Source organism: Salmo salar, chromosome 12 (assembly GCF_965601325.2).
Source record: "Salmo salar chromosome 12, fSalSal1, whole genome shotgun sequence".
Taxonomy (NCBI): domain Eukaryota; kingdom Metazoa; phylum Chordata; class Actinopteri; order Salmoniformes; family Salmonidae; genus Salmo; species Salmo salar.
In genome coordinates, this window is record NC_138302.1 from 13,145,434 (window position 1) to 13,169,517 (window position 24,084).

At 45.0% G+C, this 24,084-nt stretch overlaps 1 protein-coding gene across 5 annotated transcripts in view; it reads left to right on the forward strand.

Moving 5' to 3' along the window:
- The first annotated feature begins 1,437 nt into the window (after positions 1–1,437).
- LOC106564086 (A-kinase anchor protein 8-like) overlaps positions 1,438–24,084 on the forward strand; it is a 43,166-nt gene continuing 20,519 nt past the window's right edge. Inside the window, exons 1-11 of one of the 5 annotated variants that reach the window (XM_082958589.1) lie at positions 1,438–1,604; positions 2,307–2,351; positions 2,830–3,040; positions 7,725–8,289; positions 8,983–9,109; positions 9,210–9,241; positions 9,330–9,360; positions 11,057–11,174; positions 12,919–13,060; positions 13,259–13,364; positions 14,742–14,872. In XM_082958589.1, the coding sequence (XP_082814715.1) occupies positions 1,580–1,604; positions 2,307–2,351; positions 2,830–3,040; positions 7,725–8,289; positions 8,983–9,109; positions 9,210–9,241; positions 9,330–9,360; positions 11,057–11,174; positions 12,919–13,060; positions 13,259–13,364; positions 14,742–14,872 (1,533 nt within the window). In that variant the 5' untranslated portion in view covers positions 1,438–1,579. Of the gene's footprint in view, positions 1,605–2,306; positions 2,352–2,829; positions 3,041–7,724; positions 8,290–8,982; positions 9,110–9,209; positions 9,242–9,329; positions 9,361–11,056; positions 11,214–12,918; positions 13,061–13,258; positions 13,365–14,741; positions 14,873–24,084 lie in introns of all 5 variants that reach the window. The other 4 variants (XM_082958587.1, XM_045690712.2, XM_045690713.2 and 1 more) reach the window with 4 other exon arrangements.

Genomic DNA, 24,084 nt, shown 5'->3' on the forward strand with positions numbered 1-24,084 from the left:
GTAGTCCTGAGGCATGGTCCTCGGGCTCAGGTCCTCCGGGAGGGGAGATGGAGAGAATTAGAGGGAGCATACTTAAATTCACACAGGAAACCTGATAAGACAGGAGAAATACACCAGATATAACAGACTGACCCTAGCCCCGAGGCACATAGACTATTGCAGCATAGATACTAGAGGCTGAGACAGGAAGGGGGTCAGGGGACACTGTGGCCCACAGGGCCAACCAGGCAGGATATAACTCCACCCACTTTGTCTAAAGCACAGCCCCTACACCACCAGAGGGAAATCAACTGACCACCAACTTACTACCCTGAGACAAGGTTGAGTATAGCCCAGGAAGATCTCCTCCACCACACGAGGCAGATGGGGCGCAAAACCGTACAGAGCTGGCCATTCTAAAGGGAAACATTGTTTCTGAGGTCGGGCAGGGAGACAGCGAGGCTTATAACCCTGCTATGTAAGGGATAATCTGAGTGGCAGAGTCTATGGAAAATAATGAACGACGTGGAAGGTGTGTTCTGAATTCTGATTGGCTGAAAGCCATGGTATATCATGGGTATGATAAAACATTTATTTTTACTGCTCTAATTACATTGCTAACCAGTTTATAATAGCAATAAGGCTCCCCTGGGGTTTGTGATATTTTGCCAATATACCATGGCTAAGGGCTGTGTCCATGCACTCGGCGTTCCTAAATACAACCCTTAGTCGTGGTACATTGGCCATACACCAGAACCTCCTCTTATTGCTAAAATAAAGCACGCTCTACAATGCCCTTCAAGCCAATCAGAAAGTAGTATTCAACAATGTCATTGTATAAACCAAAATAAATGCTTGGCTATAAGCAAGGGGGAATGTATGTGCGCGATGAGATAAATACAAGAGATGATTCGGACAGCAACTTGAACATGATGAAATTCTTATGATGGCACAGAGATAATTCATATGAAACTGTCAGCAGGCATAGGCGCTAGACCACTGCTCGTCCAATTAGGATCCAGGATACAAACAATCAATTTATAATTTTTAAGTTAAATGTCATATAGACTATGGTTGTTAAAATAATGAAGGATAGTTACCTGTAGCCTGCTCTATTTTATCTGTCTATTGTGCCTAGGATGCAAGTAAAAAACAAACAAATACGTATTTATTTTTATGTACATGTTTTGTGCTCTCTAACTGTTTCATTCACTGCTGTCCAGGCTTATAGCATACTACTAATTAATTTCTAATATTTTCTCAAAAGGAAAATCTATAAAATATGTTAAAGAAAATTATGATTATTCACAATAACTGATTAAAAACATTGTTTTACCGTCACTCGCTTGTGTTAACTGACAGACTGGATAACCAATTACAGTGTAGAGTTTTATGATCAGCCAATAGTAGTATGGGGAGTGGCGTTCTGCTTTCGGATGACCCAATGGGAGAAACGAGGAGGTGTCGTTTGGTGACCCTAGCTAAACGTATTCACCCACTGGTGTGTCCGTTGTTCTTGGTTTGCCTTGCTAACGGCTACATTAGCTAGCTTTATATATATTTTTTAAATCAGCAAACAACAATAACATATCATCAAATTATGGAAGGTCGTGGCTACAGTTCAGGTATGTATCAAAATATTTCAATGGGTTTATATTTTCACTAGGTTATTCATGTTCAAGATGTTATTACTAACGTCAACTAGCTAGCGAGCTAATTACTAGCAATTCAAGATGGCTAGCAAGCTAAAATAGTAACGTTATTTTGTATGTTACACATGGTCATTTTACAGAACCTGTAATGCATGTAATACGTAGCTAGCTGTGGCTATAAAGAAAGAGAACGCCACAGTCTTAGTGTGTAATGTCATTAAAATGGAGTCCGTCTGCCACGACTTGAACCCACAATGGCGTTAATAAAATGGCCGCCATATCCCGTTTTTCTACATTTCCCTCCAGAGAATACGTTCCCCACAGCCCTTCAAGTTTATGTAACTAACGTTAACGTATTAACTAGCTATGATTGCCACCGTTAACGGTATTGCTAATGTTTTTTTTTACCAAACGGGTTGTGAATGTGCAAGTTTGCCGACTAGTTAACTAACGTTAGCTTGCGAAGTTAGTTGGTTAGCGTCAGTTAGCGATGTTAGTTTACAGCTAAAGAAGCTGGCTAACTAGTTTCTTTGTCAAACGTTCACCCCTGTGAATGCATTAGTTAGCTATGCTACGCGTGTGTACGTTATTCTGATATGCCACATTGCGTTATACAACCCGTTTGGAGTGCTTGTAGATAACCCTTTAATTTGAAACCTCTCTTTAATCTGTTAGGAGGATACTCGAGTTGGGGAGGCGGTGGAGGGTCGGGGAGCCGAGGTAAGAGAGAGAACGTACTCTACCTGTTCACACCAGTCTAGAACATTACATATCTGAATTGCCAAAGAATATGCGCCAGCGATTTTAGTTGAATAAACAGTAACACTTTACACCACAGAATGTTAGCTAGCACCTTACTTGGGGAGGACAGGCTCGCGGTAATGGCTGGAGTGGAATTAGTGGAATGTATAAAACACATCGTTTCCAGGTGTGATGCCATTCCTTTCGCTCTGTTCCTGGACATTATGTGCCGTCCTCCCCTCAGCAGCCTGCTGTGCTTTAAACATGATTGTGTTGACCTATCATATTTACAAAATGCACTTAGCCAAAGGCGCCCATATCAAATGTATTGGAATTTAAACGAGGTAGCCTATGATTTGGCTCATTTTGATTCAGGTAGCTAGCTAGCTACACCTCTATACCCCTGCCTGTAAACTGTGTGATCCTCACCTTAAAACCATCTCTGCTCTCCCCCCAGGCTCAGACAACTATGACCCGTATGGAGGGGGCTACAAAGACTCCATGTCAGGGATGGGGGGCTATGGAGGGGGGCACAAGAGGGCTCTCTCTGGGAGCTCTCTGTTGTCAACGGGGACCAGTGCAGACGCTGTCATCGCTAAGATCAACCAACGCCTTGACATGCTGACCCAGCTGGAGGGAGGCATGAAGGGCGGGGGGCGCAGCGACAGGTAACACACACAGATCTCTAGCTGACCTGCACACACTTCTTTCTGGCTGGTAAAGGCGTCCGCATGCTTCTCAGCCCAAAGTGTCTGGAACAGCTCGTGCATATATTATGACAACATTTTTGTGGTCTTCGGTACATTTCCCCCCGGGTTGTTCTGGCAAACAGTATCGATTCTTCAGGAAAGTCTGTCATTCAATGAGAGATGACTGGTTTTCAAGCGCATTTTTTCATGCAGAAATACTGCACAAGACATCTTAGTTAGATGTAAAATTGACTATGATCTCCTCTGCAAAAAAAGTAAACATTTGATATTCCATGAGTTATTAGATTAACCTCTTACATCTAGACGTTCTAGCGGAACACCTGCTCCAATATCCAATGATGGGCGTGGCGCGAAATACAAAGTCCTCAAAAATCTGAAAACTTCCATTTTTCAAACATATGACTATTTTACACCATTTTAAAGACAAGACTCTCCTTTATCTAACCACACTGTCCGATTTCAAAAAGGCTTTACAGCGAAAGCAAAACATTAGATTATGTCAGCAGAGTACCCAGCCAGAAATAATCAGACACCCATTTTTCAAGCTAGCATATAATGTCACATAAACCCAAACCACCGCTAAATGCAGCACTAACCTTTGATGATCTTCATCAGATGACACTCCTAGGACATTATGTTATACAATACATGCATGTTTTGTTCAATCAAGTTAATATTTATATCAAAAAACAGCTTTTTACATTAGCATGTGACGTTCAGAACTAGCATACCCACCGAAACTTCCGGTGAATTTACTAAATTACTCACGATAAACGTTCACAAAAAACATAATTATTTTAAGAATTATAGATACAGAACTCGGTTGACATGCTTCGAAGTACGGTAATGGAATATTTAGAATTTTTTTTGTCACGAAATACGTCGTACGCGTCACCCTTCGGATAGTGTCTTGAACGCACGAACAAAACAGAGGATATTTGAACATAACTAGGGATTATTTTGAACCAAACCAACATTTGTTATTGAAGTAGAAGTCCTGGGATTGCATTCTGACGAAGAACAGCAAAGGTAATCCAATTTTTCTTATAGTAAATCTGAGTTTGGTGAGGGCCAAACTTGGTGGGTGTCAAAATAGCTAGCCCGTGATGGCGAGCTATCTACTCAGAATATTGCAAAATGTGCTTTTGCCGAAAAGCTATTTTAAAATCGGACATAGCGATTGCATAAAGGAGTTCTGTATCTATAATTCTTAAAATAATGTATGTTTTTTGTGAACGTTTATCGTGAGTAATTTAGTAAATTCGCCGGAAGTTTGCTAGTTCTGAATGTCACATGCTAATGTAAAAGATGTTTTTTGATATAAATATGAACTTGATTGAACAAAACATGCATGTATTGTATAACATAATGTCCTAGGAGTGTCATCTGATGAAGATCATCAAAGGTTAGTGCTGCATTAAGCTGTGGTTTGGGTTTATGTGACATTATATGCTAGCTTGAAAAATGGGTGTCTGATTATTTCTGGCTGGGTACTCTGCTGACATAATCTAATGTTTTGCTTTTGTTGTAAAGCCTTTTTGAAATCGGACAGTGTGGTTAGATTAACGAGAGTCTTGTCTTTAAAATGGTGTAAAATAGTCATATGTTTGAGAAATTGAAGTAATAGCATTTCTAAGGTATTTGAATATCGCGCCACGGGATTCCACTGGCTGTTGAGTAGGTGGGACGATTTACCCTGGATTACCTTTGCTGCCTTCGTCAGAATGCACTCCCAGGACTTCTACTTAAATAACAAATGTTGGTTTGGTTCAAAATAATCCATAGTTATATCCAAATAGCGGCGTTTTGTTCGTGCGTTCAAGACACCATCCGATGGGTAAAGAAGGGTGACGCGCCCGACGCGTTTCGTGACAAAAAGTTTCAAAATATTCCACGCGCCTCGGGCACGCGCCTCCAACCTCATTGTCCTCAGATCGACCACTTACAAAATGCGCTAATGATTTTCAGCCAGGGCCTGCAAAGCCACCATTCAACTTTCTGGCGCCTTCTGAGAGCCTATGGGAGCGTTAGAAAATGTCACGTTATGCCAGAGATCCCCTGTTTTGGTTAGAGATGATCAAGAAGGCCATGAAATGGTCAGAGAGAGCGCTTCCTGTTTGGAATCTTCTCAGGTTTTGGCCTGCCAAATGAGTTCTGTTATACTCACAGACACCATTCAAACGGTTTTAGAAACTTTATGGTGTTTTCTATCCAAATCAAACAATTATATGCATATTCTAGTTACTGGGCAGGAGTAGTAACCAGATTAAATCGGGTACGTTTTTTTATTCGGCCGTGCAAATACTGCCCCCTATCCCCAACAGGTTAAGGGAGTATGCGACCACACTCGTTCAGTTCGCCTAGCCGACTATTATAGCTAGCACCAGCCGAACTGAAGCAAGCCAACACTTTAACACTCCCCCGGTTTCAACTCTCCACACACACACGGCTTTGCACTCAAGATCACTCACACACCTTCACACAGTTGTGTAGTCTGCCTTTTCAACACTACATACACACACTCTCAATCATCTGATCTGCGCCTCTCCTGTGTTTTCCACACATCTGCAGCTAGCTGTTTTCCATATGAATCCCCCTTTCTCTTCACACCCCCATCACTCTCAATCACCTCACAATGCTGCCACACCCTCTCTCCCTGCTTTAATCACCTCACAATGCTGCTGCCACAGCCTCTCTCTCTCCCTGCTTTAATCACCTCACAATGCTGCTGCCACAGCCTCTCTCTCTCCCTGCTTTAATCACCTCACAATGCTGCTGCCACAGCCTCTCTCTCCCTGCTTTAATCACCTCACAATGCTGCTGCCACAGCCTCTCTCTCCCTGCTTTAATCACCTCACAATGCTGCTGCCACAGCCTCTCTCTCTCCCTGCTTTAATCACCTCACAATGCTGCTGCCACAGCCTCTCTCTCCCTGCTTTAATCACCTCACAATGCTGCTGCCACAGCCTCTCTCTCCCTGCTTTAATCACCTCACAATGCTGCTGCCACAGCCTCTCTCTCTCCCTGCTTTAATCACCTCACAATGCTGCTGCCACAGCCTCTCTCTCCCTGCTTTAATCACCTCACAATGCTGCTGCCACAGCCTCTCTCTCCCTGCTTTAATCACCTCACAATGCTGCTGCCACAGCCTCTCTCTCTCCCTGCTTTAATCACCTCACAATGCTGCTGCCACAGCCTCTCTCTCTCCCTGCTTTAATCACCTCACAATGCTGCTGCCACAGCCTCTCTCTCTCCCTGCTTTAATCACCTCACAATGCTGCTGCCACAGCCTCTCCCTGTAATCACTACATACCACCCACATCTTTCCTGTCCCCGCCCTCCTTAGCTAGCCCCTCCCCCTGGACACGACTAGGATGTAACGGTAAGGGTTACAGGGTAAATATCCAGTGTATTTTCGGTTGGGGAAACATTTTGATTTAAAGGGTAAACTCATAAGGTTGATTTTGTAGAATTGGGAACCATTTTTATTTTTCTAGGGATTTTCAAACCTCTAGGATACGTATTGCTTCAATTTGCTAAAACATAACATGTTAAGGATAAGTAGTCTATTGTTCCGATTCCAGTCGGTTAGTTTGGGTAACACAAGTAGGTTTAGTCTAAACCAGAAGCTGTAGTTAGGGGGTTTTAACTGTTGTTGAAGTAATGATAACTATCCAGATGAGCCTCTACCTGGCTCCTCCCACCCAGTATGTTGTCCTGGGTGTAGTTTGGTTTGTCTTCATTATACTGTCATGGTTATGGATTCTTATTCATATACCCAGGTAGATCCCTCGCCGCCACAGTCGCAGTTCCCAGACACAGGGAAGTCAGCAGCAGGTCGTTATAGTATACTGCCCCCCCCCCCCGTGTCATGGAGGTAGACGTGCAGCACCCACAGATCCCCCAAATGCACTCTCCTGTCTGATCTATCTGACTCAGAACAGACAAATACACCAACATGTCCACCTCATCCTGACTCTCTGTGTCTGAGCGGGAGGTTGCTCGAGGGAGGGGGAGGGGGGAGAGAACGAGTGAAGGTGACGACAACCAAGGTCATATTTTGGCTGAGGCCTCACCCTGTAAATACACAAGGAACACCAATCAAATGCCCCCCCCCCCCCCCCGTATTGTGGTACAGTCTAATCACCCCCACATACAATTTGCCACATGGAACAGTCCTGGTTCTATAAGGCTGCTCTTGTCTGTCTGTCTCTCTCTGACCCATGAACCAACCCTGATTTTCAGTACAGCTCCAGCTCTGTCCCCACCTCCACCCCACACGGTGAGACACTCTACCTCATCTTGACTAGAAAGGGGGGTAAAACCCCCTCCCCCACTACTTGGGTACCAACCACCCCCCTTTGAACTCAGAGAGAAGGGTGAGGTGGATGAGAAATGGGGAATGCTGAAATGTGTGCAAACCAAATGTTGACAGAGAAAAGCCTTCCTGCCGTGAATGCCCACATCAAGACTCTGCAGCGTTGGGATTGGCAGAAACATTATGCATCATTATGACATCACTAATGTGGCTCATCATCTTGGGGGGAAACATGTCAGAGAGAGGAGTAAAAGGAGGGGAAGAGAGATTCCCTCCCTCACTCTCTGCTCGTTCTACCACTCCCTCCCTCCCCCCTTTTCGCAGGTTTGACCAATACGAGTCCTTCGACTCGCGGGGCCCCTCCTCCCTCCCCTCCCGGGATCTCTACAGATCCGGTAGCTATGGTTACGGCGATGGCCGAGGGGACATGACCCAAAGAGCTTCAGGCTTCGGAGGAGGTGGTGGTCTAGGCTCAGGCTTTGACAGCTCCTCCTCCTACGGAGCTTCTAAGATGCAGAGGCAGAACATGAGAGACTCCTTCTCCAGTGGCCAAGGAGGAGGAAGCTGGGCCGGAGCAGGCCAGCGCTCCCCGAGAAGGGGGGGAGGCCGCGGAGGGTTTGGAGGCCGCAGATCCGACCCCACTCCCATGGGTGGAGGAGGTGGTAGGATGGGTGGAAGAGGAGGCGGCCGGGGAGGTGGCGGTCACTCCCCCGGGGGTAGGGGCAAGCTCCCATCCCTCCTGGGCCACCGCATGCCCCCCCAGACCGGGGCCTTCCACCAGTCCGCTCAACAGGGCCGGGTCCCTGGGCACCAGGACTTCCCAGGGCGCCACTTTGGAGGGGGCCCCCAGGGAGGCCACCAGCGCGGGCGCAAGAGGCCCCTCAACCGAGTAAGTACCCTACCGTACTGCCCGCCAGTCTGCCAGCCCCACAGCAGGGCATGATGACCTACCAACCCCCCCCCCCCCCCCCCCCCCAAACCCCTGTTCATCAACCCCCTAAACACTCCCCTACCCTGCCTACAGGGCCAAGGGACTGGGGAGGTCTGGATATAATTGACATGACAACAACCAACACATTGACAGCAACGCTCCCCCTCGCCCCCCTCAAACTCATAGTTTGGTCATCATTCTATCGCCCCCAGTCCCTATTCAATATTGCCACAAATGCCTCTTTGATTGAACCGAACTGTCCCCCTCCCATTGAAAGGAAACTGCCCTGCTCCAAGAAATAGTGGCCCCTACCAACACCACCCAGCAGAGATCTGGACCAAACTCCATTATAATGTCCTTTCTCTGGGTTTTAATCTTATGGTTTTATTTTGCCTGTTTCTGCCCCTTATGGAGGCCTCATGGTAATAGTGGAGATGTGTAGGGGAGTCCACGGAAAGTTTCTTTTGAGAACGTATTGAAAAGTCCATTATAGCAATGGTGAAGGGATCCAAGTTAAAGATGGAAAAAGTTTTATTAGTCCACTGATAGTCCCAAAATGTTTTGCATGTCAGCAATCACATTTTCAAGATATTTGACTTTGAAGAAGCAGAGTGTCACTGGCCACGTCACCAATGTGATGATGATGTCCCCCAGCAGCAGCAGCCTGGTGGTGGTCAGCGTGACGGTCAGAAGAAGAGAAAACAGACACTGACCGCAGCAGATGAACCAGAGTCCAAGATGAACAAGACAGAGAGCGAAGGTGGAGAGACCGCTGAAGGTACCACACACACACATAGAACAGACGACAATGTTCACACACACAAACTACCCCTATGCACTGTCTGACTTGACTGTCTTTCTCTCTCTCTCTCTGACAGAACCAGCAGAGAACAATGGTGAAGAAAATGAGGTGAGGACCCCAGCTGCTGTGACTTAACTAACACATCTGTGTGACCGTGTGTGTGGTTCAGTACTCATTTTGTTTCTCTCCTCTCTAGGCAACCAAAGCCCCGGCTGATGGAGAGAAAGGTAAGATGGATTCATCTCATCCTCTGTTATTCGACCTCCTCCTATCCTCTCTTCATCATCAACTGGCCCCTGTTCTCCTCTTCATCATCAACTGGCCCCTGTTCTCCTCTTCATCATCAACTGGCCCCTGTTCTCCTCTTCATCATCAACTGGCCCCTGTTCTCCTCTTCATCATCAACTGGCCCCTGTTCTCCTCTTCATCATCAACTGGCCCCTGTTCTCCTCTTCATCATCAACTGGACCCTGTTCTCCTCTTCATCATCAACTGGACCCTGTTCTCCTCTTCATCATCAACTGGACCCTGTTCTCCTCTTCATCATCAACTGGCCCCTGTTCTCCTCTTCACAAAATGACTATCAATATTTTCCATGAACTTGCCTAGTGATTTAAAGTAATGATAATTAGTGAACGTTTAGAAAACATTGTAATGAGATGGGACAATAGCCTGCTACGGTGCGTTTCCATTCAACTGTGTTGTCATAGAAACAAACAACACATTCACATCTAGTGTCTTGGAAGTGTTTCCATGATCCGTTTAGTCTGTCTGCCCTCCCACCTATCTGTTTAATGTCTCAGGTAGCCTGTCTGCCCTCCCTCCTATCTGTTTAATGTCTCAGGTAGCCTGTCTGCCCTCCCTCCTATCTGTTTCATGTCTCAGGTAGCCTGTCTGCCCTCCCACCTATCTGTTTCATGTCTCAGGTAGCCTGTCTGCCCTCCCACTTATCTGTTTCATGTCTCAGGTAGCCTGTCTGCCCTCCCACTTATCTGTTTCATGTCTCAGGTAGCCTGTCTGCCCTCCCACCTATATGTTTCATGTCTCAGGTAGCCTGTCTGCCCTCCCACCTATCTGTTTCATGTCTCAGGTAGCCTGCGAAAGCCAGCATGGATAGAATGCAATAATTGACTAATGAGACATATTCTAATAATTATCATGTGCCAATGTGTCGCCATGGTGAAACTTGCAGTCCCGTAGATCTGATAGAATTGGATGGTGAAACGGGAAGACCAGAGAAGCCTCGTCCCTGATTGGCAGATGAGTGGCAACACTGATTAGAAGCACCTGCTGCTCATCGGTTGTTCCCTACAAATGCTGTTTTGAAGATTTTTTTCGTTTTACCTACAAACTGAAGAAGGCTGCAAAAGCAGAAACATCTGTGTACGCTATCCTTGATGCAGTGAAAATAATATAAATTGAAAAATGAATTAAGCTTGATTTAACAAGCGTTTAGAATTAAATGTGGAGTCGAGCTTATAGTTACGTGATGACATCACATGCCCCGCATACCTTAAGTATACTTTGGAAAAGTTTAATTTGCTGCTATAAAGAAAGTTGGACTAAAGAGATTGTTGAGCAGAGAACATTTCTCCTATAGCTGCCGTTTCCGTAGAATTTTTTTTGCCGTATTGCTTTTGTCAAATGAACCTGGGTCAATGCAAACCTACCTACAGTCTCTCTTTCCTGCTCCGCCCATCTTTTATTGAAGCTGGGTGACGTTTCACAACTCTAGATGTCATTTTCAATAGACTGCCCCTCTCCTTGCTTCCCTCCCTTGCCTGCTTCCCTGTCACCACCTCCTTCTTTCCCTTCCAACACGAAAACCTCCTCTCCCTCGCTCTTTCCCAGTCTCCCCTCCTATCTTCGCCTCACCTCTCCATCCGTCTTCCGCTCCAACTATAACCTCTCTTCTCTCCCCAGTGGTGTCGATGCAGGAGGAGATCTCTCAGATGAAGAAGAAGCTCCAGACAGGGAAACAGACTCCTCCCCAGGACAAGGTCCCCAAAAACAGGAGGAAGAGGGGCGGCTTCCTGGAAAGGTCAGGGGTCACACTAACACCCAAAAGTCAAACCCAGAGGTCAGTTATTACAAAATACATCTCTTAATTTCTCTTCGTCTAATTTTCTTCCTTTTCTGTCTCTCCTTTACATATCTTCTCCTCTCTCTCTTCTCTTTCTCAGAGGTCACAGTTATTATACGGAATCTTCTTTTCCTAAATACAGTGCCTTCGGAAAGGCACCCCTTGTGGGATTAAAATGGATTTAATTATCTTTTTTGTCCATTCAATACATGTTAGAATAACCTTTGTCAACTTGCTTGTTGATCATTGCTAGACAACCATTGTCAGGTCTTGCCATAGATTTGAAAGCAGATGTATGCCAAAACTGTGACTCAGGAACATTCACAGTCTTCTTGGTAAGCAACTCCAGTGTATATATATGGCCTTGTGTTTTAGGTTATTGTCCTGCTGAAAGGTGATTTCCTCTCCCAGTGTCTGTTGGAAGCAGACTGAACCAGGTTTCCCTCTAGGATTCTGCATGTGCTTAGCTCCATTCTGTTTCTTTTTATCCAGAAAAATTCCCCAGTCCTTAATACAAGCATACCCATAACATGATGCAGCCACCACTGCGCTTGAAAATATGGAGAGTGGTACTCTGTAATGTGTTGGATATGTCCCAAACAACATTGTATTCAGGACAAAAAGTGAAATGCTTTGCCACAATTTTTGCAGTATTACTTTAGTGCCTTGTTGCAAACAGGATGCATGTTTTTGGAATATTTTTATTCTGTACAGGCTTCCTTTTCACTTTTTCAGTTAGGTTAATATTATGGAGTAACGTTTGTTGATCCATACTCAGTTTTCTCTTATTAAGCTCTGTGACTGTAAAAGTCACCATTGACTTCATGGTGGTATCCCTGAGCGGTTTCCTTACTCTCCAGAAACGGAGTTAGGAAGGACGCCTGTATCTTACTAGTGACTGGATCTATTGATACACCATCCAAAGTATATTTAATAGCTTCACCCTGTTCCAAGGCATATTCAGCATATGCTTTTTTTAATCTACCAATCGGTGCCCTTTGAGGCATTGGAAAACCTCCCTACTCTTTGTGGTTTAAATTTACTGCGCGATTGAGTGACCTAATAATTGATAATTGTACGTGTGCGGTACAGAGATGAGGTAGTCATTCAAAAATCATGTTAAACACTATTGTTGCACACTGAGTCCATGCAACTTATTATGTGACTTGTTAAGCACATGTTTACTCCTGAACTTATCTAGGCTTGACATAACAAAGGGTTGAATACTTATTGACTCAAGATAATTCAGCTTTCATTTTAAATACATTTGTAAAAGTTTAATGAAACATCATTCCGCTATGACATTATGGGGCATTGTGTGCAGGCAAGTGACAATAAATAACAAAAAAATGTAATCCGTTTTAAATTCAGGCTGTAAGACAACAAAATGTGGAACAAGTCAAGTGGTGAATACTTCCTGAAGGCTCTGTATGTACTCGGTGAGGGCAGAATGACCTGTCTTCTCCTCTTTCCTCTCTCTCCCTCTCCCTCTCTCTCTCTCCTCTCATTCCTTCTTTTCCTAAATATACTCGGTGAGGGCAGAATGACCTCCTGTAGTCTTTTCTCTGTGAATGGATGGGGGGGGGTAATGCATTACTCAACACTAACCACTTAGCTGTAGTTTCACTCACCACACCTTCCAACATGTCTGCCTCTGGGCCGGCAGGCTTGTGGTCTGACTGTTGTTCTGTGTGGTCGACAGGGTGACGTTTGCGTGCTCGGTGTGTAAGTTCCGTTCATTCTACCACGAGGACATGGCAGCCCACCTGGAGAGCAAGTTCCACAAAGATCACTTCAAGTTCCTGTCCAGTCAGCTGTCCAAACCCACCACAGACTTCTTACAGGTAGACACACACACACAATCAAAGGTACACACACACACACACACACACACACACACACACACACACACACACTCGAAGGTGGACACACACAGGCAGACGCATGCAGATGGGGACATTCACACGCACTCAATCTTCTGTAAGATTCCCATGTGTTTTGAGCGGAACCCCCCTCTTACTGTGTGTGTGTGTACATACCAGGAGTACCTGAATAACAAGTATAAGAAGACAGAGCAGAGGACCAGTCAGATGGAGAACCACTGTGCTGCTATCTGTCAAGTCTACAAGGAACAGGACCTAACCAGGCGTAAGGACAGCAGTGTGTTTGTGTTGTCTACCAGGGTTTCCGTTAGTCGCTAATAGCAGGCTATTGCCCCCCCCCCATTTTAACTTTTTCATTGATGGGAATACCAGTGGAGAAACTGCTGGTCATACTCAGACAGCTATTTGTTGCTGCTGGAGTAACAAACATGTCCGTCAACTGTGGCTCAGTTGGTATAGCATGGTGTGTGCAACGCCAGGGTTGTGGGTTCGATTCCAACGGGGGGCCAGTACCAAAAAAAAAATGCATGAAATGTATGCAATCACTACTGTAAGTCGCTCTGGATAAGAGCGTCTGCTAAATGACTAAAATGTAAAAAAAAATGTAATAAGACCAGTTATTGTGCAACAATCGCAACAACAAACTACTTTGTAATGAGCTGGAGGCCGTATGAATCTTGAAAACATATACTTCATTCTTTTGAAAAAAAAAAAAAATCCTACATATTGAGGCATGTCTTACCTTGCTTCAAAGTAGCCAAAATCCAACCAAACGTGCAGGCAGTTATTTGATAGACTTCCTATTGCCATTGAAATCAGTAGCCCTTTCTCCTGTTCTATTGGTTTTCAAATCAACTTTCAGGTTTGGAGAAGCAAATTTTCACCTTTTAAAAATTCACATTTACAATAAAACATTCCATGCATTTGCAGACCAGTGTTTATAGAGCTTACTATTCCTAATGTGATGATTAGATAGACATCATTTAGCCTAATAGTAGGCCTTAGAGTAGACACAGGCTATATATCATACATTTGTTTTCTCCTTTCTTTGCACAGGAAAATGTTGGCCTTTTCATAAACACATTTCATGCAATTCTACCAGACTTTAGATGACTGGAGACATTAGCACAACCTTTTTTAATAGGACAACATTTACATGGTAGCCTACTCTGCTGACAAACAGATCAATAAAATGCTAATTGGGATATATCATTTTGGCAATTCAAATGTACTTTAGGGGAACGCATCCCCCTAGCCTTATGGACACCCTGCCTATGTATTCTATCATTTTCAAATTGCATCTGAGTTACATGTTCGGTTAAGAGAATTACCATCTAAATGTAATTTTTATTTATTTCTGGAAACCGTGGGCGGACGACCTAATCAGGTAATGCAACCAATGCATATGGGTCTGGTACATTTCTTGAAATGTCCGGTAGATGAAAATGCTGCCGGTCAAATGTCCGGCACTACGTTTTCCTAACGGAAACCCTGTTGTGTACGTACTGTGTGTGTGGGGTGTGTACATGCTGTATGTCTGTGTGCTACTCTTCTGTGGAACAAGGTGGATTTGTAAAGGCTTTTTCTGTGTTTTCTTTTATGCTGGTCAAACTATTTCCCTGTGTCTCTCCCTCTGTAACAGAGTTGGGTATGGAACACTTCATGAAGAAGGTGGAGGCAGCCCACTGTGCAGCCTGTGACCTCTTCATCCCCATGCAGTTTTACGTCATACAGAAACACCTCAAGTCCCCTGACCACAACTTCAACCGCAAGGTCACTACACTACACAGCTCAGTTTATATTGACTGTAGGGCTGGATGATACCAGGTCACTACACAGCTCAGTTTATATTGACTGTAGGGCTGGATGATACCAGGTCACTACACAGCTCAGTTTATATTGACTGTAGGGCTGGATGATGCCAGGTCAGTACACTACACAGCTCAGTTTATATTGACTGTAGGGCTGGATGATACCAGGTCAGCCTACACAGCTCAGTTTATATTGACTGTAGGGCTGGATGATACCAGGTCACTACACAGCTCAGTTTATATTGACTGTAGGGCTGGATGATACCAGGTCACTACACAGCTCAGTTTATATTGACTGTAGGGCTGGATGATACCAGGTCACTACACAGCTCAGTTTATATTGACTGTAGGGCTGGATGATACCAGGTCACTACACAGCTCAGTTTATATTGACTGTAGGGCTGGATGATACCAGGTCACTACACAGCTCAGTTTATATTGACTGTAGGGCTGGATGATACCAGGTCACTACACAGCTCAGTTTATATTGACTGTAGGGCTGGATGATACCAGGTCAGTACACAGCTCAGTTTATATTGACTGTAGGGCTGGATGATACCAGGTCAGCTACACAGCTCAGTTTATATTGACTGTAGGGCTGGATGATACCAGGTCACTACACAGCTCAGTTTATATTGACTGTAGGGCTGGATGATACCAGGTCAGTACACTACACAGCTCAGTTTATATTGACTGTAGGGGCTGGATGATACCAGGTCAGTACACTACACAGCTCAGTTTATATTGACTGTAGGGGCTGGATGATACCAGGTCACTACACAGCTCAGTTTATATTGACTGTAGGGCTGGATGATACCAGGTCACTACACAGCTCAGTTTATATTGACTGTAGGGGCTGGATGATACCAGGTCACTACACAGCTCAGTTTATATTGACTGTAGGGCTGGATGATACCAGGTCACTACACAGCTCGGTTTATATTGACTGTAGGGCTGGATGATACCAGGTCACTACACAGCTCGGTTTATATTGACTGTAGGGCTGGATGATACCAGGTCACTACACAGCTCAGTTTATATTGACTGTAGGGGCTGGATGATACCAGGTCACTACACAGCTCGGTTTATATTGACTGTAGGGCTGGATGATACCAGGTCACTACACAGCTCGGTTTATATTGACTGTAGGGGCTGGATGATACCAGGTCACTACACAGCTCAGTTTATATTGACTGTAGGGCTGGATGATACCAGGTCACTACACAGCTCAGTTTATATTGACTGTAGGGCTGGATGATACCAGGTCACTACACAGCTCAGTTTATATTGACTGTAGGGCTGGATGATACCAGGTCACTACACAGCTCAGTTTATATTGACTGTAGGGCTGGATGATACCAGGTCACTACACAGCTCAGTTTATATTGACTGTAGGGCTGGATGATACCAGGTCACTACACAGCTCAGTTTATATTGACTGTAGGGGCTGGATGATACCAGGTCACTACACAGCTCAGTTTATATTGACTGTAGGGCTGGATGATACCCGGTCACTACACAGCTCAGTTTATATTGACTGTAGGGCTGGATGATACCAGGTCACTACACTACACTGCTCAGTTTATATTGACTGTAGGGCTGGATGATACCAGGTCAGTACACAGCTCAGTTTATATTGACTGTAGGGCTGGATGATACCAGGTCAGTACACAGCTCGGTTTATATTGACTGTAGTACTGGATGATACCAGGTCACTACACAGCTCAGTTTATATTGACTGTAGGGCTGGATGATACCAGGTCACTACACAGCTCAGTTTATATTGACTGTAGGGCTGGATGATACCAGGTCACTACACAGCTCAGTTTATATTGACTGTAGGGCTGGATGATACCAGGTCAGTACACTACACAGCTCAGTTTATATTGACTGTAGGGGCTGGATGATACCAGGTCAGTACACTACACAGCTCAGTTTATATTGACTGTAGGGGCTGGATGATACCAGGTCACTACACTACACAGCTCAGTTTATATTGACTGTAGGGGCTGGATGATACCAGGTCACTACACAGCTCAGTTTATATTGACTGTAGGGCTGGATGATACCAGGTCACTACACAGCTCAGTTTATATTGACTGTAGGGCTGGATGATACCAGGTCACTACACAGCTCAGTTTATATTGACTGTAGGGGCTGGATGATACCAGGTCACTACACAGCTCAGTTTATATTGACTGTAGGGCTGGATGATACCAGGTCACTACACAGCTCGGTTTATATTGACTGTAGGGCTGGATGATACCAGGTCACTACACAGCTCGGTTTATATTGACTGTAGGGCTGGATGATACCAGGTCACTACACAGCTCGGTTTATATTGACTGTAGGGGCTGGATGATACCAGGTCACTACACAGCTCGGTTTATATTGACTGTAGGGCTGGATGATACCAGGTCACTACACAGCTCGGTTTATATTGACTGTAGGGGCTGGATGATACCAGGTCACTACACAGCTCGGTTTATATTGACTGTAGGGCTGGATGATACCAGGTCACTACACAGCTCAGTTTATATTGACTGTAGGGGCTGGATGATACCAGGTCAGTACACAGCTCAGTTTATATTGACTGTAGGGCTGGATGATACCAGGTCACTACACAGCTCAGTTTATATTGACTGTATGGCTGGATGATACCAGGTCACTACACAGCTCAGTTTATATTGACTGTAGGGCTGGATGATACCAGGTCACTACACAGCTCGGTTTATATTGACTGTAGGGCTGGATGATACCAGGTCACTACACAGCTCAGTTTATATTGACTGTAGGGCTGGATGATACCAGGTCACTACACAGCTCAGTTTATATTGACTGTAGGGCTGGATGATACCAGGTCACTACACAGCTCAGTTTATATTGACTGTAGGGCTGGATGATACCAGGTCAGTACACTACACAGCTCAGTTTATATTGACTGTAGGGCTGGATGATACCAGGTCAGTACACAGCTCAGTTTATATTGACTGTAGGGCTGGATGATACCAGGTCAGTACACAGCTCGGTTTATATTGACTGTAGGACTGGATGATACCAGGTCACTACACAGCTCAGTTTATATTGACTGTAGGGCTGGATGATACCAGGTCACTACACAGCTCAGTTTATATTGACTGTAGGGCTGGATGATACCAGGTCACTACACAGCTCAGTTTATATTGACTGTAGGGCTGGATGATACCAGGTCACTACACAGCTCAGTTTATATTGACTGTAGGGCTGGATGATACCAGGTCAGTACACTACACAGCTCAGTTTATATTGACTGTAGGGGCTGGATGATACCAGGTCAGTACACTACACAGCTCAGTTTATATTGACTGTAGGGCTGGATGATACCAGGTCACTACACAGCTCGGTTTATATTGACTGTAGGGCTGGATGATACCAGGTCACTACACAGCTCGGTTTATATTGACTGTAGGGCTGGATGATACCAGGTCACTACACAGCTCAGTTTATATTGACTGTAGGGCTGGATGATACCAGGTCAGTACACAGCTCAGTTTATATTGACTGTAGGGCTGGATGATACCAGGTCACTACACAGCTCAGTTTATATTGACTGTAGGGCTGGATGATACCAGGTCACTACACAGCTCAGTTTATATTGACTGTAGGGCTGGATGATACCAGGTCACTACACAGCTCGGTTTATATTGACTGTAGGGCTGGATGATACCAGGTCACTACACAGCTCGGTTTATATTGACTGTAGGGCTGGATGATACCAGGTCACTACACAGCTCAGTTTATATTGACTGTAGGGCTGGATGATACCAGGTCAGTACACTACACAGCTCAGTTTATATTGACTGTAGGGGCTGGATGATACCAGGTCACTACACAGCTCAGTTTATATTGACTGTAGGGCTGGATGATACCAGGTCACTACACAGCTCAGTTTATATTGACTGTAGGGCTGGATGATACCAGGTCACTACACAGCTCAGTTTATATTGACTGTAGGGGCTGGATGATACCAGGTCACTACACAGCTCAGTTTATATTGACTGTAGGGCTGGATGATACCAGGTCACTACACAGCTCAGTTTATATTGACTGTAGGGCTGGATGATACCAGGTCACTACACAGCTCGGTTTATATTGACTGTAGGGCTGGATGATACCAGGTCACTACACAGCTCAGTTTATATTGACTGTAGGGCTGGATGATACCAGGTCAGTACACTACACAGCTCAGTTTATATTGACTGTAGGGGCTGGATGATACCAGGTCACTACACAGCTCAGTTTATATTGACTGTAGGGCTGGATGATACCAGGTCACTACACAGCTCAGTTTATATTGACTGTAGGGCTGGATGATACCAGGTCACTACACAGCTCAGTTTATATTGACTGTAGGGCTGGATGATACCAGGTCAGTACACAGCTCAGTTTATATTGACTGTAGGGCTGGATGATACCAGGTCACTACACAGCTCAGTTTATATTGACTGTAGGGCTGGATGATACCAGGTCAGTACACAGCTCAGTTTATATTGACTGTAGGGCTGGATGATACCAGGTCAGTACACAGCTCGGTTTATATTGACTGTAGGACTGGATGATACCAGGTCACTACACAGCTCAGTTTATATTGACTGTCGGGCTGGATGATACCAGGTCAGTACACTACACAGCTCAGTTTATATTGACTGTAGGGCTGGATGATACCAGGTCAGTACACAGCTCAGTTTATATTGACTGTAGGGCTGGATGATACCAGGTCACTACACAGCTCAGTTTATATTGACTGTATGGCTGGATGATACCAGGTCACTACACAGCTCAGTTTATATTGACTGTAGGGCTGGATGATACCAGGTCAGTACACTACACAGCTCAGTTTATATTGACTGTAGGGGCTGGATGATACCAGGTCACTACACAGCTCAGTTTATATTGACTGTAGGGCTGGATGATACCAGGTCAGTACACAGCTCAGTTTATATTGACTGTAGGGCTGGATGATACCAGGTCAGTACACAGCTCGGTTTATATTGACTGTAGGACTGGATGATACCAGGTCACTACACAGCTCAGTTTATATTGACTGTCGGGCTGGATGATACCAGGTCAGTACACTACACAGCTCAGTTTATATTGACTGTAGGGCTGGATGATACCAGGTCAGTACACAGCTCAGTTTATATTGACTGTAGGGCTGGATGATACCAGGTCACTACACAGCTCAGTTTATATTGACTGTATGGCTGGATGATACCAGGTCACTACACAGCTCAGTTTATATTGACTGTAGGGCTGGATGATACCAGGTCAGTACACTACACAGCTCAGTTTATATTGACTGTAGGGGCTGGATGATACCAGGTCACTACACAGCTCAGTTTATATTGACTGTAGGGCTGGATGATACCAGGTCACTACACAGCTCGGTTTATATTGACTGTAGGGCTGGATGATACCAGGTCACTACACAGCTCAGTTTATATTGACTGTAGGGCTGGATGATACCAGGTCACTACACAGCTCAGTTTATATTGACTGTAGGGCTGGATGATACCAGGTCACTACACAGCTCAGTTTATATTGACTGTAGGGCTGGATGATACCAGGTCAGTACACTACACAGCTCAGTTTATATTGACTGTAGGGGCTGGATGATACCAGGTCAGTACACTACACAGCTCAGTTTATATTGACTGTAGGGCTGGATGATACCAGGTCACTACACAGCTCGGTTTATATTGACTGTAGGGCTGGATGATACCAGGTCACTACACAGCTCGGTTTATATTGACTGTAGGGCTGGATGATACCAGGTCACTACACAGCTCGGTTTATATTGACTGTAGGGCTGGATGATACCAGGTCACTACACAGCTCAGTTTATATTGACTGTAGGGCTGGATGATACCAGGTCACTACACAGCTCAGTTTATATTGACTGTAGGGCTGGATGATACCAGGTCACTACACAGCTCAGTTTATATTGACTGTAGGGGCTGGATGATACCAGGTCAGTACACTACACAGCTCAGTTTATATTGACTGTAGGGCTGGATGATACCAGGTCACTACACAGCTCAGTTTATATTGACTGTAGGGGCTGGATGATACCAGGTCACTACACAGCTCAGTTTATATTGACTGTAGGGCTGGATGATACCAGGTCACTACACAGCTCAGTTTATATTGACTGTAGGGCTGGATGATACCAGGTCACTACACAGCTCAGTTTATATTGACTGTAGGGCTGGATGATACCAGGTCATACACTACACAGCTCGGTTTATATTGACTGTAGGGCTGGATGATACCAGGTCACTACACAGCTCAGTTTATATTGACTGTAGGGCTGGATGATACCAGGTCACTACACAGCTCAGTTTATATTGACTGTAGGGCTGGATGATACCAGGTCACTACACAGCTCAGTTTATATTGACTGTAGGGCTGGATGATACCAGGTCACTACACAGCTCAGTTTATATTGACTGTAGGGCTGGATGATACCAGGTCACTACACAGCTCAGTTTATATTGACTGTAGGGCTGGATGATACCAGGTCACTACACAGCTCAGTTTATATTGACTGTAGGGCTGGATGATACCAGGTCACTACACAGCTCAGTTTATATTGACTGTAGGGCTGGATGATACCAGGTCACTACACAGCTCAGTTTATATTGACTGTAGGGCTGGATGATACCAGGTCACTACACAGCTCAGTTTATATTGACTGTAGGGCTGGATGATACCAGGTCACTACACAGCTCAGTTTATATTGACTGTAGGGCTGGATGATACCAGGTCACTACACAGCTCAGTTTATATTGACTGTAGGGCTGGATGATACCAGGTCACTACACAGCTCAGTTTATATTGACTGTAGGGCTGGATGATACCAGGTCACTACACAGCTCAGTTTATATTGACTGTAGGGCTGGATGATACCAGGTCACTACACAGCTCAGTTTATATTGACTGTAGGGCTGGATGATACCAGGTCACTACACAGCTCAGTTTATATTGACTGTAGGGCTGGATGATACCAGGTCAGTACACAGCTCAGTTTATATTGACTGTAGGGCTGGATGATACCAGGTCAGTACACAGCTCAGTTTATATTGACTGTAGGGCTGGATGATACCAGGTCAGTACACAGCTCAGTTTATATTGACTGTAGGGCTGGATGATACCAGGTCAGTACACAGCTCAGTTTATATTGACTGTAGGGCTGGATGATACCAGGTCAGTACACAGCTCAGTTTATATTGACTGTAGGGCTGGATGATACCAGGTCAGTACACAGCTCAGTTTATATTGACTGTAGGGCTGGATGATACCAGGTCACTACACAGCTCAGTTTATATTGACTGTAGGGCTGGATGATACCAGGTCAGTACACTACACAGCTCAGTTTATATTGACTGTAGGGCTGGATGATACCAGGTCAGTACACAGCTCAGTTTATATTGACTGTAGGGCTGGATGATACCAGGTCACTACACAGCTCAGTTTATATTGACTGTAGGGCTGGATGATACCAGGTCACTACACAGCTCAGTTTATATTGACTGTAGGGCTGGATGATACCAGGTCAGTACACTACACAGCTCAGTTTATATTGACTGTAGGGGCTGGATGATACCAGGTCACTACACAGCTCAGTTTATATTGACTGTAGGGCTGGATGATACCAGGTCACTACACAGCTCAGTTTATATTGACTGTAGGGGCTGGATGATACCAGGTCACTACACAGCTCAGTTTATATTGACTGTAGGGCTGGATGATACCAGGTCACTACACAGCTCGGTTTATATTGACTGTAGGGCTGGATGATACCAGGTCACTACACAGCTCAGTTTATATTGACTGTAGGGCTGGATGATACCAGGTCACTACACAGCTCGGTTTATATTGACTGTAGGGCTGGATGATACCAGGTCACTACACAGCTCGGTTTATATTGACTGTAGGGGCTGGATGATACCAGGTCACTACACAGCTCAGTTTATATTGACTGTAGGGCTGGATGATACCAGGTCACTACACAGCTCAGTTTATATTGACTGTAGGGGCTGGATGATACCAGGTCACTACACAGCTCAGTTTATATTGACTGTAGGGCTGGATGATACCAGGTCACTACACAGCTCGGTTTATATTGACTGTAGGGCTGGATGATACCAGGTCACTACACAGCTCAGTTTATATTGACTGTAGGGCTGGATGATACCAGGTCACTACACAGCTCAGTTTATATTGACTGTAGGGGCTGGATGATACCAGGTCACTACACAGCTCAGTTTATATTGACTGTAGGGCTGGATGATACCAGGTCACTACACAGCTCAGTTTATATTGACTGTAGGGGCTGGATGATACCAGGTCAGTACACTACACAGCTCAGTTTATATTGACTGTAGGGCTGGATGATACCAGGTCACTACACAGCTCGGTTTATATTGACTGTAGGGCTGGATGATACCAGGTCACTACACAGCTCGGTTTATATTGACTGTAGGGCTGGATGATACCAGGTCACTACACAGCTCAGTTTATATTGACTGTAGGGCTGGATGATACCAGGTCACTACACAGCTCAGTTTATATTGACTGTAGGGGCTGGATGATACCAGGTCACTACACAGCTCAGTTTATATTGACTGTAGGGCTGGATGATACCAGGTCACTACACAGCTCGGTTTATATTGACTGTAGGGCTGGATGATACCAGGTCACTACACAGCTCAGTTTATATTGACTGTAGGGGCTGGATGATACCAGGTCACTACACAGCTCAGTTTATATTGACTGTAGGGCTGGATGATACCAGGTCACTACACAGCTCAGTTTATATTGACTGTAGGGGCTGGATGATACCAGGTCAGCACTACACAGCTCAGTTTATATTGACTGTAGGGCTGGATGATACCAGGTCACTACACAGCTCGGTTTATATTGACTGTAGGGCTGGATGATACCAGGTCACTACACAGCTCAGTTTATATTGACTGTAGGGCTGGATGATACCAGGTCACTACACTACACAGCTCAGTTTATATTGACTGTAGGGCTGGATGATACCAGGTCACTACACAGCTCAGTTTATATTGACTGTAGGGCTGGATGATACCAGGTCAGTACACAGCTCGGTTTATATTGACTGTAGGA